Here is a 19,882-nt window from a genome sequence, read left to right on the forward strand (position 1 = left end):
TGTAAAAAGTAAGTGGCAATCAAACAATAAATCGCAACTGCAGTAGGAGAGAAGCTTGGTAAAGGCTTATAACGCGTTTCTTAGTGCTTTACGGAAACTACCTGTGTCTCTGATAGCGACAAGTGACGCATTCAGCCGATTCCACTCGTGACATGTTTTCGGCAAGAATGAATATGAGTAGCAGGCTGTGCACTGTGAAGGTACATGAACTTTGCAAGGATGATAGACACGTGGGGAGATATAAGATGCTGGTGTAATGTATTGGGACTTGAGCTCATGGTAATGATAGTAGATCTTGTGAAAGAGGAAAAGACGAGCTAACTTCTTACGAGAAGAAAGAAGAGGATGGCCAAGTGTTAGTTTCATAATAGTGACGCTAGCAGATTTATGGTTGATTGATGAGATTGTGGAGTTTAACGTCCCAAAACCACCATATGATTATGAGAGACGCCGTAGTGGAGGGCTCCGGAAATTTCATTCACCTGGGGTTGTTTAACGTGCACACAAATCTGAGGACACGGGCATCAGATTTATTGATTTTGATTGATTGATTTTGTGGGGTTTAACCTCCCAAAACCACTATTTGTTTATGAGAGACGCCGTAGTGGAGGGCTGTGGAAATTTTGACCACCTGGGGTTCTTTAACATGCACCCATATCTGAGTACACGGGCCTACAACATTTCCGCCTCCATGGCATCAGATTTATGGTAATTGTTAAGGATGAAATCGGCCGCTCAATTTTGAAAATTTTCGATTATGTTTTTTTTTCAGAGTAGCATGACCAGGGTCCCATATCGAGCATGCATATTCAAGGTTACATCTAACATGGGTGATGTTAAGTTGTTGTTTTAGTTTTTGGTGGAGTTGAAGAAAAAAAAATTCGTTTAATATAACCAAACATGCGGTTAAATTTCGACGTTATGTGTTCGATGTGTTTTTTCAGAGACAGATTGTTAGTAATATGCACGCCGAGGTATTTATAGCACAGTACTTCATCAAGGAGAGTGTTGTTAAGTAAGCAAGAAGGGCAGGCCGACTGATTACGTGAAATTCTAATTGTTTTGCATTTCGACGTGTTAACTTCCATTAGCCAAAGCTTAAAACATGTTAAAGTGTTATTTAAATCAAGTTGGAGTGTTAACGTATCGTTAGAGCTTTCAATTACGCGCTATATGACACAATCATCGGCGAACCGACAAATCGTACTTGCAATTTGGTTAGGAAGGTCATTGGTGTAAATTAAAAAAAAGTAAGGGTGCTAAAACAAAGCCTTGGGGTACGCCTGAACACACCGGTAATTCAGGAGAGTCAGTATCGTTAATGCTCACATATTGCGTTCGGTTAGAAAGAAACCCTCGAATCCAATAAAGACCAAGAGATTAATATTTAGTTGGCCGAGTTTTAGTAAGAGTAAGTGGTGGTTAACTCTGTCAAAACCTTGGCTAAATCTAAAAATTTACACGCTACTATAAAGCCGGCGTCTAAAAATGCGTGCAGATCATTGCAAAATGTCAGTATTTGCGTTTCGCATGAGAAGGACTTAAGGAACCCATGTTGATTACTATGAAAGAACTTATTTGATTCTGAAAAATGCACTATTTGTGAGAAAATGACGTGTTCAAAGATTTTACAGGTATTGATGTCAAGGAAATAGGTCAATAGTTATGAGGGTTGTGAAAATCACCGGATTTGTGAAGTGGAACCACCTTGCCTATCTTCCAATCTCTGGGTAAGGAGTTGTTGTTGAGCGATTTCGTGAAAATAAGGTTCAGTATAATGGAACTATATTCGGCAGTCACCTGTAGAAATTTCGACGTGACACAATCGATGCTAAACGAGGATGATCGTTTTAAGTTTTTAATAATGGAGCTGATACCAGAAGAGTCGAGAAAAATGGATTCTATTGGTAGGTAGCTAGGTGCAGTAAAGAGCGGGTAGATGCCAAACTGAGTGGGGCAAAATGAACGGGAAGAACGATGTCAAGTACAGAAGCAGACGGGCTGCTTGGGATTGCCTCACCTGATTCATGAGTAAGAGTTAGAGTTCGATCATCGCGGGTTTTCACAACATTCTAAAATTGTTTTGGGTTAGTTTTGAGTAGCGACGGAAGTGTGGTGTTATCGAAATTATTTTTGGTTTCCCTCAAAGCACTGGAGTATGCTTTTGCTGGGGCGGCATAAGCGGACCACTTATCAGCAGATACCAATTTCTTTGCAGCACAAAATAGCCTACCTTTTTTGTTAGATAGCCGATTCATGTGTCTGTGTACGACGGCGCGTTAGATGACTGATACACCTTCCTTACAGGGTTGTCTTCTTTTATCAGGTGCCACATTTTGTTTTTTAAACACGCCCATAATTTTGTAACTGAAGCGTCTCTGTACCAAGGACAAAAGCTGTCGAGGAAGGTAGCAAGCACAGTGTTTAGAGCGTCGAAATTAGCTTTATTATAATCTTTTATAAGTTTAAAGCACTTGATCCTTTTAGTCATCAGTACAGAGATTCAAAAATGCAGTACCTCATGGTCACTGAGTGTGGGCAAGTGAGTTATTTTAGGTGTAATATCAGGTGATGACGTCAGTATCAAGTGTAGTGAGGATGATGTGGTGGAAGTAACACGAGTAGGAAGACTGACAAGTTGTGATAGATTGAAATCTAAGCACGTGGTTAGAAAGCAACTAGTTTCAGCTGAAGCAGGCTCCGCAAACGGGCATGAATGAGACCACCGGATTGAAGGAAAATTAAAATCACCTAGAAGGAAAACTGGAATACCGGTAAACAGTGTCAAGATATGGCTTGGGCAATCATCAAGTTCCTCGCAGAAAGAGCCGATAGAATTAGGCGGGTGGTAGCAAATGCCAAAAACCATCTTCTGGACACAAATGATTACGCAGGACCACACTATTTCTAAATTGCATGGGATTTTCAAGAGCGAACATTGAAAACATTCGTTCACGGCAATGAGCACACCACCACCCGTTCTCTCAAAGTGATCATAACGATGTATGGTGAATGTTTTCTGGCACTGACAAAGCTTACACGATGCAATTTCGTCGGATAGCCAGGTTTCAGTCAACAGAATTACATCCGCATCCGTGTCATTAATTGTAGCACTTACGTTGTCTCTTTTTGGAATAAGGCTGCGCACATTGGCATAAAGTATTTAGAGCACTGATGGTGAGCCATCACCCCTGTTACATTTCATTGTTTCTAGCCAACAAAAAAATCAGTCTGTCCCTTATTGGCTTACCAAGTATTGAAACTAAGACATGACCCCTTACCTTCATTGAGTGACGACTCAAGACCTCCGTTTTCGTACCAAAAGCGGTCGCCATTTTTCATTCTCCGGAATTGCTCGGCTATTGTGCAGGCGAATGTGGGGCCGAGCGCTGCACCAGGTACGGGGCGCTCGTTAACACCAGCAGCGAAAAGGTCGATGTCATCAGGAAACCTGCGTAAGCATGTCATATGCTAAGTGGTATAATTCCTTGCGTGGTGTATTGCAATACCACTACTTCGCTATCCCGTGCATTCAAGACAAAATTGCCTACTCACCAACATTAAGATATATGTATCATATTTTTCATTTTCGATGGAGGCGGTAATGTTGTAGGCCCGTGTTCTGAGATTCGGGTGCACGTTAAGGAACCCCAGGTGGTCGAAATTTCCGGAGCCCTCCACTACGGCGTCTCTCATAATCATATAGTGGTTTTTGGACGTTAAACTTCACATATCAATCAATAAATCAATCAAATCAATCAAATGTATCATATATGGAACATGTTTCGCACCTCCTCATGTCACGCCCACCACGATGGATCAGTGGCTACGGTGTTCGGCTGCTGCCCTGAGAGTCGTAGGTTGGACTTCAGACACGGCCGTAGCATTTCGGTGGAGTTAAAATAATAGCAGCCCGTGTGCTATGCGGTGTCGGCGTACGGTAAAAAGAGACCAGGTGGTCAAGATTTCTGAAGCCGTTCACTATATACGTAGTCTCTGTACTCCGATAGAAGTTTTTGACGCAAAACGCCTGATAATATTATTCTCAATTCTTATTTTTCTGGTACGCATCACCATACGACGCATCATTGGTCATTTTCGCTGGTGCTGGTTCACTGCGAGGTACACAGGGTTACCACAATGAAGCTCGTTGATAAGCGAACCCGTCAAGGTCTCTGCATGTGGGCAACGAGAGTGGAAATCTACAAAGGTTGATTGTGAACTTGTGCGTACGCAGGTGCGAGAAATATTTTTGGCGTGTACTTTGAAATGCTCACGGAATCGCAGGTTCAGATAGCCGAGCATACGTTTGAAAGAGCAATGTCGGATGGTAAAGCCTTAATAAGAAAACTTATAAGGTTTTGTGTTGGGCGTGTTGGTGATTGATCATTATGACGAAAGCTTAAGTAGCGCACTTTTTAACAAGGATACAAGCAGATACAAGAAGGACACGACACTCACTTCATTCGCAAGAAAATTTATTTTAGTAAAACAAACACGTCAGATATATGCCCCTATGCAGACTCGAGCGACAAAGCAATCAAAATAAACTTGTCAAGCAACGAAGTTTCACATTGAAGTTATATAACAATAGATGCATTTTTGAAAATTGGGAGGTCCTACGCACCTTGCGAATCGACATTATGGGAAGAATGCGAATGAAAAGTGACAAAATATTTTGTGTTCAGTGAAGTGACGCTAAAAATATTGTCAAATGGCAGAAGTTGTTTTGTGGCATAAGAAAATCTATCTGGGAGACAAAACTACGAAGTGTGAATAAACTCACTGTAGCACGCTAAGGTGCCGGCTATCTCCACCTGTAAATATACGTCTTCTTCTAAAATTATTGGTTGAGGTACAAATGCGAACGCCCACAAAGGTTAAACAGTCGCATACGCAAGTTGTTGTTACAGCCTCGACGCAGTGGTCTAGTGGCTAAAACAGTCTGCTTCTGACCCGCAGGTCGTAGGATCGAATTCCAGCTGGGGCGGCTACACTTTTTATGGAGGCGGAAATCCTGCAGGCCTGTGTGCTGGGAGCACGTTTGGGAGCACAATTGGGAGCACGTTAAAGAGCCCCAGATGATCAAAATGCCGGAGCCTTCAATTATGGCGTTTCTCATAATTATGTGGTCGTTTCGGGACGTGAAACCTCACATAACAATAACTCAACCAACCTGTTGTTTACAATTGCACAGCATAGATATGACCAACACCAGAAGCAGTAAGACGATAAGAAGTGCTGGAGCTCGCAAAAGTGGTAACCATTGACACTGCTACATAAATCACCATCAGCGGATGGCGCCAAACTACAAGTGACGTTTACCCGACGTCATGGCTGCGTCATAAAAAAGCATGTGTAATAATTATAAAATTGTATAGCCAACGCTGCAGCCACAACTGTCGTTTGAAAAACGCTCTATTTGAAAAGTGGTTTCGAGCCCTGGCTTTGCTCTGAGGTAGAATGCTTGATTGCTACGCAGAATACTGAAACGTAATTCTTGCTGCAACCTTGACATTTATTCTTTATACTCGTCTGGTCAACGCTGCGCATGTCAGCTTTTTTAACAGTAAAGCATTAAAAGTAGCCTTGTTTGTTCTCGTCGTTCCTGGTATTGATAAAAACTGTCAATCACCTGATGCATATACCCTCCCGCGGTCTTGTGTCACTCGTCTGGCGTAAAATTTTTCATGACGTACGTGATGGAACTGTGGCAACATTCATGTCATCACCGGCCAGTCATATTCGCCAAACTCTTGCCTTCTCATACTAAATTTTGATTACCCCTCGTTAAGGGGGTGTAACACGAGAGCACCCAGCCGAAGGCCACTCTATAGATAGAGAGATAGATCCTCAAAGTGCCAGCAGTATGCAAATACAGGCGTCGCATTCAAAGTAAACTTACAATTTTAGTACTCTAGTTCAAAAGTCTAACTTCTGCAGACACTCAAGCGATTCAAATGAGGCTTGTGTAGCACACACACTTAAGAAATAATACACAGTTCAAAGTACCCGCAAGAACCCGCCGCGGTGGTCTAGTAGTTAAGGTACTCGGCTGCTGACTCGCAGGTCGCGGGATCGAATCCAGGCTGCTGCGGCTGCATTTCCGACGGAGGCGGAAATGTTGTAGGCCAGTGTGCTCAGATATGAGTGCACGTTAAAGAACCCCAGGTAGTCGAAATTTCCGAAGCGCTCCACTACGGCGTCTCTCATATTCATATGGTGGTTTTGGGACGTTAAACCCCACATATCCGAAAGTATCCGCAAGATGAACTATTGAAACCTACAAGCACTTCAAAGCGAATTAGACAACTTGAATGAGAGCATAATACACCATGACTTCAGTAATTTTTTTTCAAAGAAGTGGCTTCCTAGTGATTCAATGAAACTGATAATGTACTAATGCTAGGTAGTTAGCTCTATTGGGTTTATTCACCTAGGAGCGACTCAGGCTCAGCTGAGCGAAACGATGCAGCGGTCTTGTTTTGGCAATATAAAATGCTTGTACAGTTTATTTCTGGGTATTTTTTCTCATGATGAAAATCCCACACAATTCATAATTTAATGAGTCAACAGGCGGTCTAGAACCTGGCGAGAGAAATTAGCATTATATAAGAGCTTTCGTTACCTAGGGTGGAAAAAACAACCTACTGTTTATTTCTTCAGACAAACAAGGGTGTTTAGTGGCCATACCAAAATGGCTATTTCAAGAAAAGACACTACAAGCTGCAGAAAAGTATTTAGTAGGTATTTACTCAAACGAGAAAATGATGACCCAACGTTGTCACTTTAAGAAAAGATTGCTTTGGAACGACTTGCATCAGCAGTAAATGCGCTGATAGCTTCCATTTTGAGTTATCGTTAGCAGCCAAGAATAAAACTATGCAACATCTCCCTGAAGGGGACACTGAGGGGATGCGAAGCAGGAGGGGTGCGCACAGCGTTGACTCGGTTGTAACGGACGTCGAAGCGGGTGCTGGAATAACAGTTTGAAGCGAAATTCAGTGTACCATTTACCCGAGTAAACATTTGTTTGAAACGTACAACCACGGAAGGGGGGACGTGTTGAAGACGCTCGCGCTCGGCTTCCATGGCTCGCGGCTCATCGGTGTTACCCACGCGCCGTCTGTATTCTTGAACGCGATTGGTGTTCTTGATCCTCACCTAATCGGTGTTGCTGCTCTTTTACTACCGGCGCTTGCATTCGGCTTCCCAAGCTTGCGCCTCGTCGGTGATGACATCACTATTCGCAAACGCCACCGGCTTCACTAACCTTCACAACACCAGTGACAGCCGAGAAACGTACGTGCACACTAGCAGGAAGCATGCCGCGATGGCGTGCCACCCATCAGCGCAATCGCGATGCAAGCAGCAGCGCGCTCTCCCCATAGTCGGTGCCGCGAAACTCTCGAGACGCGCGCAGCGCGCACCTCTTCAGCTCGTGGCTTCTCGCCGACAGATGGCAAGAGGTGGCGCAGGTCAGATGATGCCCACGTGAGGAGTGGGTTCGAACGTTGTGAGCGGTGGAGAGGGTGAAGCGAGGGAGATGACACGCAGCGAGCGGCGACAGGGTCGGGAGAGAGTAACATCAACAGGCGTACATTGCGAGCGAAGACCTGACCTACTCGGCAGCGCCCCGACAACTGCAGCCAGGGAAGCGCAGTGCGGACAGAGTGACAGTGTTACACAAGCTAGTTAAAGAGCTGCATCACATCTAAGAAAATGGCTGCCTATTCCAGGCTAAGTTGTCCGAAAGAGACGCATGGCAATTATTCGCGTCAACGTTCCCTCAGAATCACTCAAAATCAAAGACATTTAAGGTGTTGAACATTTTGTTCTTCAAACCTCTGAGGCGTTAGTTTGATATTTAACCACTTTTAATTAAAAAAAAAGCAGTTTCTTTGACCTAGATTTACAAGATATGTAGTATAACATATTGCATGACCCACTACTGTCAAGTTAGTGCACTGTGTAACAAACAAAATGAATTTTTGTTCGCGAATGAATGCAGTATGTCCATTGATGATTTTCTTGTGTTGCTACTTTCTACTTTGGGTCGACGTTTTTTATTTTGAAGAATAATGCCACGTTGCTTCCTTGAGTTTTGCTACGATCCCGGTACACTGCATGTAATTATCAGCGCAAACCACATCTTCAGTGTTGCAGAAGCTTCGCGACTGTTGTAGGTCATTGGTTTAAAATCATGCCCACTTCGCGAACATTACCGATTATTCTTGAATGAACGTGGCCGCTAGCGACAACGCTTGAATATTCGATGACACGTGTTTAAATGCAGCCTCATTTCACCGCTTGTCTGTTGATTGATGGCTGACGCTTTGTTCGCCGCTATCAGTGGCCATGTTTTGTTTTAATACGACCTTCGATTTCCTGGCCACAAGTTCGGCCGAATGAAGAGGTTCGTCTTAGCATCGAGTACTCCCTTCCCACGTCGCGACACTGTGGAATCTGTTAGAGGGGCACCCCGCCGTGGTGGTCTAGTTGCTAAGGTACTCGGCTGCTGACCCGCAGGTCGCAGGATCAAATCCCGGCTGCGGTGGCTGCATTTCCGATGGAGGCGGAAATGTTGTAGGCCCGTGTGCTCAAATTTGTGTGCACGTTAAAGAACACCAGGTGGTCGAAATTTCCGTAGCCCTCCACTACGGCGTCTCTCATAATCATATGGTGGTTTTGGGACGTTAAACCCCACATATCAATCAATCAATCTGTTGGAGAGGCTGATTATTTCATGTACCAGACGCTCCCCTCAAGCCGCGAACCAAGCCCACGTCACGAATACACTGACGCAAGCCACAAGACACGGGCTAGCCGCAGGCAATGAGTTGAACAACCAGAACCCAGGGTTCTACCCGGCAAGACTGGGGAGGCCAATGCGTTGACTTTGACCCCAGTGACCATTACAGCGCCTGTGCCACCTGCACCGGCAATCCAAAGAGTCGCTAACTTATTGTGGTTTGCACTCAAACACCCAAAATCTGCATTGACAAATCTGACTTCGTTGTCGTCTTCTACGACAAAATTGACGATGAGAAATTTCGGCATGTCTATTTCACTTTAGAAGATGCTGCCCGGACCTGGTTCGAGAATCAAGAGCGAAGCCTCACAACGCCGGCAGCCTTTCACGCCAGGTACCTCAACACTATCGCAACTATTGTGCGCAAGAAGGAAGGTGCAGCTCTCCGCGAAACACGTCTGGAGATACCAAATGAAAATGTGGCATTGTTCACGTAAGGTATAGGTAAGCACTTCCACCATGCTGACTCCGACATGCCCGAGGAGAAGAAGGTGTGTCTGTTCATGCGAGAAGTCTAGCAAGAACTCTTCGCCGAGCTGATCAGGAACATACCAAAGACGGTCGCTGAATTGATTTTGGAAGCATCTACGATTGAGAAGATGCTCGAGATACGGACACACCAGTACAACAGCACCTTCTCGTCTACAAGCTACGCCGACATCCAAGCGCAAGGAATCGCCGACCTACGTGAGACGATCTGAGTGAGCACGCAAGAAGAGCTGCGAAAATTGCTTCCTTCAGCGCAGCCTCACGTAGACTTTATCGCGGACGTCGTATGCCAGGCAATCTAGCAATCGCTGGCCGTTCTTTAGCCCCCAGAGCCACAGCTGTAAGTCTTGAGCAGTGCTGCTACAGCCCGCCAACACGCTCCTCCTCCATGCGCATGCAAAGAATATTAGCATTTTCTCATATTTCATGGATGTCTCAAAGGCTATTAGCTGCTTTACGAAGACGCGATAACCTTTATAAAAAACTAAAAGTCAGCCGTTTAATATTAAGTTAATTGCCCGCTACAAAAAACAACGTAACGCTGTAAACAAGCACTTAAAAGCTATGAAACGTTCTTTTCTGGAAGAAAAAATATCGCAAGCAGGTAATATTGCTAAACAAAAATGGGACATTGTAAACTGCTTTCTAACCAGGAATTCTCACCCCCAAGTATCCAGAATCGTAATCGACAACATTGAATTGAACTCGCCTATCGACATAGCTGACGTTTTCTGTTCCTACTTTTTTAGCGCTGACGCACCCTGTCCCGCACAGCTCACACCACTTAGACGCCTCCCTCATTCGTTTTTTCTCTTTCCCACTATTCGTGAAGAAATAGATAATGTCATAAAACACCTCAAATCTACCGGTGCAGGAATCGATGAAGTCCTGCCTGCTTATATAAAACTCATTTCGCCCCTAATTTCTGATATATTGTGTTTCATTACGAATTCGATATTCAAGACAGGCGTATTTTCTAAAGAGCTTAAACGCTGTAAAACTATCCCAGTTCATAAAAAGGCGATAGGACAATAATTATTAATTACCAACTCATTTGCATTCTGCCCTTTTTTGGTAAAGTTCTTGAGAAGTTTACTGGAGTACGCCTACCATGATAAATTCAATATTCTGTCCCCTTGTCAGTTCGAATTTCGCAATCATTTCTCTACTGATCTAGCACTCATTCATCTAACCGATCAACTAAAAAAATTCATTTACAAAGGTTTATTTGCAGGATCAGTATACATCGATGTAACAAAAGTATTGGACAGTTTAAATCACGTCATTTTCTTTACTAAACATGAAGCCATCGGTGTATGTGGTCCTGCTTTCGCGTTACTAAAAAGCTACCTGCATAACCGCGTTCAACTTGTGTCCATTTCTAATGTATATTCTAAGGAATCATCTACTAATATTGGTGTCCCTCAAGGATTCATTTTAGGACTGCTCCTGTTTTCAATTTATATAAATGATCTTTCTAACTGTCTGTCCTTCACTAAATCCATTTTGTATGCTGATAACACTGCCATACTTACTTGACAAAAGCAATTCACTTCTCAATGACAAGCTAAGCGCTGACTTGAAGTTGTTTCAAGTTGGTGCAGTGCTAACTTGTTAACTATTAACGCAACCAAGACTAAATTTGTAGTACTTTCAACGCATCAAAAATATTCAGCATCCTTTCCTTCGTTGACTTTTGGCTCGCACTTTATTTTTCCCAGTCCCTGCGCTACTTTTCTCGGAATTTCTCTCGACTCTAGCTTGAAATACATAGATTATATTTCTCACATCAGAAAGAAAATAGCATACGGCATCCGCGCTCTGATTAAAACTCGTCCATACTTCACACCTTCCACTTTACTGTCACTCTACTATTCATTTGTTTATTCTCATATTATTATGGCATAATGTGCTTGGGTAACACCTTCAACACTCATTTGGCTTCCCTTCAAGTACTACAGAATTAATCCATAAGAATCATTACTAAGCGTTCACGTTTTTCTAATGGTAAATGCCTACTTCATGATACCAACATTTTGACCAATTCAGAGCTCCTCAATTACAACTTAGGTATCACATTCTATAAATACATAACCAAGACACTACCTCCTATCGGCTTCTCATCTTCCGACCTTGTTGCCCATAGTAATATTAGATCTGCACATAACAATAACGTCCTTTTGCCTAAGGTACGTACTAATAATGGCAAACTAACTGCTGAATTTTCATCAATAGCATTTTTGAACACAATACCATCTGTTAATAAAAATGGTAGAAACTTGCATCACTACAAGAAAAAAAACTAAAATCACATAATGCATGCCTAGTTTTGCTGTTTCTTACCATAGCGCTACCTTGTTTTAATGTCCACTTGCTATGTATTACAACTTTTTGTATTCGTTTTCAGTTATACTCTTCACATTATTCATTAATTCATTTGATTTTCTTTCATGTTTGTTTTCCTTTAGTATATATATATATATATATATATATATATATATATATATATATATATATATATATATATATATATATATATATATATATATATATATATATATATATATATATATATATATATATATATATATATATATATATTAATGTTCCGTTGCACTTAAGCTTAGTTTATAATTTTGATTATTGATTATGTTGTCTCCAACATTGTTTTACCTCAATTTGCCCTTAACAGGAGGTTCCGATACAGTCTTTGACTTTGGAACCTCCTTTTGTATACTAACATATGTGACATTCTTGTATTCGTACCAATAAAAAATCTGAAAAACACATGTCACATGACGCCACCCTCTCACACTTCTGTCGCCATACGCCACCGGCGCCATCACAACAAACGGCGCCTTAGAATTCGCCTGCTGGATATTGCCGCATACCAAGAAAAAAAAAAGATTTTTGGCGTACACCTGACAACCACCCGCTCTTCTACCAGTGTGGAGAGGCCGGCCACGCCTACCATCGTTCCAATACCAAAAAATTATTTTATATGCTTTTCATGTCAACGCGCTTTGTCCAAAACACGGTGAACGACCGCATGACATCGCCGACTACCTCGCGGAAGCCGTGTCGACACCCCCACGAACGTATCGTTCCCCCTCGGCAGACCACTACGCCTTACGGCAACGTGGGCTGTGCACCGGCTCGGCTCAGCGCTTATCTCTGAGCTCTTACTCAAGAAACTATAGGCAGCTGGAGGTGCGGTTGTTGTGCGACGAACTATCGAAGATGCTCCGCTGTTGCCGACGTCGACACCGGAATGAAATCGAAGGCACCCGCCGCAATATAAAAAGGGTCTTTACGTTGAAACTTTGCAGTCTGAAGAAGTCGTCAAGACGCAGCGTGGAAGCAGCGGAGAAAAAAGACGGAGACGTGATTCGACGAAACGGTCCAATTGCAACTCAAGCATCAACACAGAACTACACAGCATCTTGACGTAATAGTCGACGACCACCTCGCCACTTTTCTCATCGATACTTGAACCAACAACTTCATCCTCAGTGTGCCTTTCACGACTAAGTTGATGAAAGCAAACACTGCATGACGATGTCCCAGTAGTCAGATCACTCGAGGTCACTTAAGAACGCCGACTTGATTCTGCACAGAAATAGTCACCATCAATAATCAGACATCCTGCCAGCTTTGTAAACATACCACATTGCTCCAGGGATGTTATACTTGGGATTGACTGTTTATTGCGGCACTGCCATCGACCTGAGATCTGAGTCAATCACACTACCCACAAAAAAAAAAAACAAGCTGCGGACCCCCACAACGCTAAGGAATCACATATTGAATGTGTTAGAACAGCAGGTCACCATATCGCCTTCCTCCAGCGTCATTTTCTTTGGCGCAACGAAAGCCGAAAACCTTGAAGGTGTCATTGATGGCGATCAGAACCTACTTCTAAACCATCAGATTTGCGTCGCAAGAGGCAAATCCGATCTTCGAGACGGCAAAGCGAAGGTTACAAATTTTAGCCACGAATACAGGCACCTCAACCATGGCAAGACGGTCAGCTACATTGACCAACTCATGGATGCCAGCGATTCCTTCACCATCTTCGATGCGGCACCGATGAATTGTGGTCTTGAAACAGATTTCAACACCAATCCAAACTTTTCGAAGTGCGAGCAAGACCAGCTGAAGTCTCTGCTCCTTGATTTCTACGACGGCTTATCGTTATCGCTGAGCATTCGACAAACGCCAAGTCGGTAATTATTGCATCATATTGCCGCGAACCATGCATTGGGTTTGTTTATTTGTGTTTTGTTTTTTTCGACCTGGCTGTGCCAGCCTGTGCTATCGCCGTTTTCACAGCGTTTCGAACAAACGCTACCACAGCGTTTCGAACAAACGCTATCGAACAACGCTTCAGGCGTTGTTCGATAGAAACAACGCTTCAAGCGTCGTTTGTTAAAAACGCTGTTCGAACGAACAGCGTTTCTAACAAACGCTATCACAGCGTTTTCGATACAATTCGACTATTCGAGAAACCCTCGCGCCGAGGGATATAAATTCTCGCACAGCCGATGCCGCGTCTTTCGATCGCCGACGCTCACTAGCGTGCCCGTCGTTTTGCCGGCCGCTGCTTCGCCGCCTGTGTATTCTTTCAGTTGTTAGGGGAGCACAGGTTCGCTCCAATAAACTTGTTTTCTTATAGACAACTGCGTCGTCCTTTGCTGCGTGACATCTGGTGGAGGTGTTGGGTACATGAACCCTAAGCCATTGCCAAGCCGACAAGCAAGCTCAACACGACAAGCACGCCCAACTCGTGTCAGCCGCCGACAGCAAGGCCTTCAGCCAGAGTTTGGACTGCTCCCGGATAAAAAAAAGGAAATAAGACGTAAAAACCACGATGATCAACGCAGGCACCATGACCATCGCTACCAACCCTCCCGTCGTTCTGCAACAACCTCGTGAGCCCCCATCATTCCGAGGATCTCCTGGTGAAGACACGGAAGAGTGGCTGGAGAAGCTGGAGCGCATCCGCATCTTTAACAGGTGGGATGACGAAGAAACGTTTAGTCATGTCTTCTTCTATTTGGAGGATGCAGCTCGAACGTGGTTTGAGAACCATGAAGGCTCCCTAACCGACTGGACTGTCTTTAAGAGCGAATTCCTCAAAACATTCGCTACGGTTGTGTGGAAAGAACGAGCTGCCCTTTTGTTGGAGACGCGAATGCAACACCCTAACGAAGGTGTTGTACTGTTCGCTGAGGAGATGAAGATGCTGTTCAGGAGAGCTGACCCCGAAATGGCAGAAGAGAAGAAGGTGCGCTTTCTGATGCGGGGAGTTAAACAAGAGCTCTTCGCTGGACTCATCCGCAACCCCTCTAAGACCGTCGTTGAGTTCGTCACCGAGGTTTCGATGATCGAGAGGACCTTGGATATGCGTTCGCGGCAATACGATATACCACTCAACACCCTTTCGGTGAACCCGGTAAACGCCCCTAGATTGGCGACGGAAGACTTGCAGGAGACAATCCGTGCCGTTGTTCGCGAGGAACTGAGGGAATTGTTCCCAGCAACGCCGCAGCCCCAAGTCACCTCCCTCACTAACGTCGTCCGCGAGGAGGTTCAGCAAGCACTGGGGAATTCCACGCCGTCGGAAGAATCTTGGACACCACAAGCGATGACCTACTCCGCTGCTGCTCGTCGACCCCGACCCGTCCCAACCCGTTATCAAGAGGCCCCACCGTATCGCCGCCCAATGTCGCCCGCCCGACCCCCTGTAACCCGAAACCAGGCGCCCAGGAAGACCGAGGTCTGGCGAACGACAAATAATTGTCCGCTGTGCTACCTCTGCGGAGAGGCCGACCACGTCTACCGCCACTGCCCGTACAAGAGGCTGGATTTGCGTGGGTTCTCCGTCGACGCACCCCGCCCGCGAGCCGGCCAGCGTCTATTTGAGATCGAAGAATACCTGTCGAACATCAGCCGTGGACCATCCCGTTTCAACCGTTCTCCGTCGCCCTACCCGTACCAATCCCCAAACCGTCGCAGCAATGCTGACTTCGCCCGTGGAAGGTACTCCAGCCTACGAGGGGGAAACTAAAAGCAGCAGCTTCTGGAGGTGAGGTTGCACAACGGCGAGAAAGTGAAAACCCTTCAACGACGCAAGACCGTGATTCATGACATGCCCTCATCCCGACAACCCGACGACACCCTGACGAGACCCCCGAAAACGACGACAGCTACGCTGCGCGACGCGTACCCGAAATGACGAAGCCTGCCGCTGAGAAGATGACAGTGACGACGCGTAGTGCCCGACCATCAATACGTGCAAGCCGCGATACGATGCCCCGACGCACCCGAAATTCGAGGAAAGCGGCATCCGACGTGCAGTTGTCCATCGACGGCCTTGACGTAGTCGCCCTCATCGACACGGGAGCCGAGTACTTGGTCATGAGCGGGTCATTCGCGTCCAAGCTAAAGAAAGTTACGACCAGATGGGACGGTCCGCACATACGCACAGCAAGAGGCCACCTCGTGACCCCAAGTGGAATGTGCACATCGCGCGTCACCAGAGACGGCACTACGTACCCTTCGGAGTTCGTCATTTTGCCTAACTGCTCCCGCGACGTAATTCTCGGAATGGACTTTTTGACGGACAATGGCGCAATAATTGATCTGCAGACCAGGTCGATAACGTTTTCTTCCGATCACTCCACGACGCCGCAGCCGAACCTCGGACACCGTGCTGCTGTAAGGATCGCCGACGATCATGTCACCCTGCCACCCCGCGCAAGCTTGATGATCGCCGTCTTTTGTGAAGGTGCTGCTCCTGACGTCAACGCTATCGTGGAGACTGACCAAAGGTTGCTTCTAGACGGCGGTGTGTCTGTTGCAAGAGGCATTGCGCGGTTTAAGCAACGTAGATCCCACGTTTTGGTCACCAATTTCACCGAGGAGTACCAGCATCTAAACAAGGGCGCTGCAATTGCGTTCCACGAAGAAACGCAAGAATCAAGTCAAGTGATCGCGGTCGCCACCTTTGAACGCGCACGCGCAGATGCTTCCAGGCTGCCACATCCTTTCGACGTGAACCCAGCGCTGTCACAAAAAAAATGGGACAGATCACTGGAGTCGCTCCGTCGCTACAGCGAGTGTTTTTCCACGAACTCGAAGTTACGTCAGACACCTTTGGCGAAGCACCAGATAATAACCGAAGATGAAGCGCGACCTACCAGACAGTCACCGTACCGCGTTTCTTCACACGAGCGCGAAGCCATCCGGACTCAAGTTGATGACATGCTTAGCGACGACATAATACAGCCATAAAAAAGTCCGTGTGCTGCGCCGGTTGTACTCGTGAAGAAAAAAGATAGCACTTTAAGATTCTGCGTTGACTACCGGAGACTAAACAAAATCACCAAAAAGGACGTGTATCCCCTGCCACGAATCGACGACGCCCTCGACCACCTCTGCCACGCCAAGTACTTCTCATCCATGGATCTGAAGACCGGCTACTGGCAAATTGAAGTGGACGAGAGAGACCGAGAGAAGACTGCATTTATAAACCCGGACGGTCTATACGAGTTCAAGGTGATGCCGTTTGGGCTGTGCACGGTACCCGCAACATTTCAGAGAGTCATGGACACTGTTCTAGCAGGCCTGAAGCGGCACATTTGCCTCGTATACCTCGACGACGTTGTCGTATTCGCCCGGACTTTCGACGAACACCTCACAAGGTTGGAATCTGTACTCGAGGCCATTCGTACGTCGGGGTTAACGCTGAAGCCTGAGAAGTGCCGTTTCGCGTACGAGGAACTCAAGTTCTTGGGTCACGTCGTGAACGCCACGGGAGTCCTACCTGACCCGGCGAAAACATCAGACATTGCGAACTTCCCAGGGCCGAAAGATAAGAAGGGTGTGCGAAGGTTTCTCGGACTGTGCGCATACTACCGGCGCTTCGTCGCAAACTTCGCACGCATCGCAGAGCCACTCACGCACCTGACGAAAGAAAGCACCCCTTTCAGCTGGGAAAACGACCAAGAAAGGGCATTCTGCGAGCTGCAACAACGCCTGCAAAACCCGCCCGTGCTCGCTCATTTCGACGAAAACGCCGAAACGGAAATGCACATGGACGCCAGTGATATCGGTTAGGGTGCCGTACTCGTCCAAAAGCAAAGCGGTTACGAAAAGGTAATCGCCTATGAAAGCCGTGGTCTGTCGAAGGAGGAGAGAAACTACTCTGCCTCCGAGAAAGAGTGCCTGGCTATCATATGGGCCATTTCAAAATTTCGCCCATACGTCTATGGTAGACCGTTTAAGGTTGTGACAGACCATCATGCGCTGTGTTGGCTCGCCAATTTGAAGGACCCCTCTGGCCGTCTTGGGCGGTGGATCTTGCGCCTGCAAGAGTTTGACCTTACAATATTCTACAAATCCGGCAGGAAACACTCCGACGCCGAGTGCCTGCCCCACGCCCCCGTCGGCCCACCACCACAGGACTCCGATCAAGACAGCGCGTTCTTCGGAGTCGTGACAGACAGCGACGTAGCCGCCCAGCAGCGTGCCGACCCTGACCTCCGCGCCATGATCGACTACCTCAAGGACGCAACGTCGCCGTGCCTAGGGCGTTCAAGCGCAACTTACCAGCATTCAGCCTCAAAACCTCCATCCTAGTGAAGAAGAATTTCAACCCCGGAACGAGAACGAATTATCTACTTGTCATCCCCGCAGACCTTCGTGACGAAATTTTGGAAGCGTGCCACGACGACCCGTCTTCCGGACATCTCAGAACAGCTCGCACGATTACAAAAATCAAGGCGAAATACTTCTGACCCCGCCTTACATCCGATGTCACCCACTACGTCCGGAGCTGCCGTGACTGCCAGTGACGAACAACACCACCGACGAGACCAGCCGGACTTCTGCAGCCGATCGCCGTCCCAACGAGGCCCTTCCAACAGATCGGAATGGACCTTCAGGGCCCGTTCCCTACATCCCGATCTGCGAACAAATGGATTGTCGTAGCGATAGACTACACGTCGCGCTACGCAGAGACCACCGCTCTTCCTAGGGGAACTGCACAAGAAGTTGCAAAGTTCTTTATTAACCAAATTGTGCTGCGACATGGAGCCCCTGAGGTCCTAATCACGGACCGCGGAACGACCTTCACTGCGGAGCTCATGCAAGGAATCTTACGCAACAGCAACACAGATCACCGAAGAACGACGGCGTACCACCCACAAACGAACGGAATAACGGAACGGCTCAATAAGACAATCGCGGATATGCTGTCTATGTACGTCGACGTTGAACATAAAACGTGGGACGAAGTCCTCCCGTAAGTCACGTTTGCGTAGAACACGGCTATCCAAGAAACCACGCAGATGACACCGTTCGAGCTCGTCTACGGAAGACGGCTGACTACGATGCTCGACGTCATGCTTCCGCACGTAGAAGACGACGACCTCAACGCCGACGTCCAAGGATACCTCCAACGTGTGGAGGAGGCCCGCCAGCTCGCTCGAGCTCGTATAACGGACCAGCAACTGGTGGATGCCGGACGCTAAAATCTCCGACGCCGAGACGCCGAGTACCATCCTGGAGGTCGTGTGTGGGTTTGTACTCCCATTCGATGACGTGGACTCAGTGAGAAACTTCTACGACGCAATTACGGACCCTACCAGATTCTACGACGTGTTGGCGAACTAACGTACGAAGTGATTCCCGATGGTGATTCGCGTACATCACGACGACGCACGCGGCCCGAAGTCGTCCATGTGGTTCGCTTAAAACCTTTCTACAGAGAATGATGAACTTTTATTTTAATTTGTGTGGACTGTCCCTTATGTTAGCATCGGGTCGATGCACCCTTAGAGGGGGGTAATGCCGCCAACCATGCATTGGGTTTGTTTATTTGTGTTTTGTTTTTTTTTGGCCTGGCTGCGCCGGCCTGTGCTATCGCCGTTTTCACAGCGTTTCAAACAAACGCTACCACAGCGTTTCGAACAAACGCTATCGAACAACGCTTCAGGCGTTGTTCGATAGAAACAACGCTTCAAGCGTTGTTTGTTAGAAACGCTGCAACGAACAGCGTTTCTAACAAACGCTATCACGGCGTTCTCGATACAATTCGACTATTCGAGAAACCCTCGCGCCGAGGGATATAAACTCCCGCACAGCCGATGCCGCGTCATTCGATCGCCGACGCTCACTAGCGTGCCCGTCGTTTGGCCGGCCGTTGCTTCGCCGCCTGTGTATTCTTTCAGTTGTTAGGGGAGCGCAGGTTCACTCCAATAAACTTGTTTTCTTATAGACAACTGCGTCGTTCTTTGCTGCGTGACATCTATTGTTCGAAACGCTGTGAAAACGGCGATAGCACAGGCCAGCGCAGCCAGGCTGAAAAAACAAAACACAAATAAACAATGCCAATGCATGGTTCGCGGCAATATGCGGCGATGGCGTAGTGGTTAGAACATCCGCCTCGCATGCAAGAGGCCCGTGGTTCAAATCCCGGTGCCACCCAGTTCACAACCGGAAAAGAAAAATTCGCGTGTTGATGGAATTACATTAGGAGGCCTGGGGTGCGGCCTCACCGGTAACCACCGCCGGAAA

General features: G+C 46.6%; 1 protein-coding gene across 2 annotated transcripts in view; it reads right to left on the reverse strand.

Annotated features, from left to right (window-relative positions):
* LOC119160735 (chorion peroxidase) overlaps positions 1-19,882 on the reverse strand; it is a 1,158,638-nt gene that overhangs the window by 56,060 nt on the left and 1,082,696 nt on the right. For both annotated transcript variants that reach the window (XM_075881050.1, XM_037412942.2), the window contains one exon: positions 3,282-3,451. In XM_075881050.1, coding sequence (XP_075737165.1) covers positions 3,282-3,451 — 170 coding nt within the window. The remainder of the gene's footprint in view (positions 1-3,281; positions 3,452-19,882) is intronic.

Source organism: Rhipicephalus microplus, chromosome X, assembly GCF_043290135.1.
Source record: "Rhipicephalus microplus isolate Deutch F79 chromosome X, USDA_Rmic, whole genome shotgun sequence".
NCBI classification, from domain to species: domain Eukaryota; kingdom Metazoa; phylum Arthropoda; class Arachnida; order Ixodida; family Ixodidae; genus Rhipicephalus; species Rhipicephalus microplus.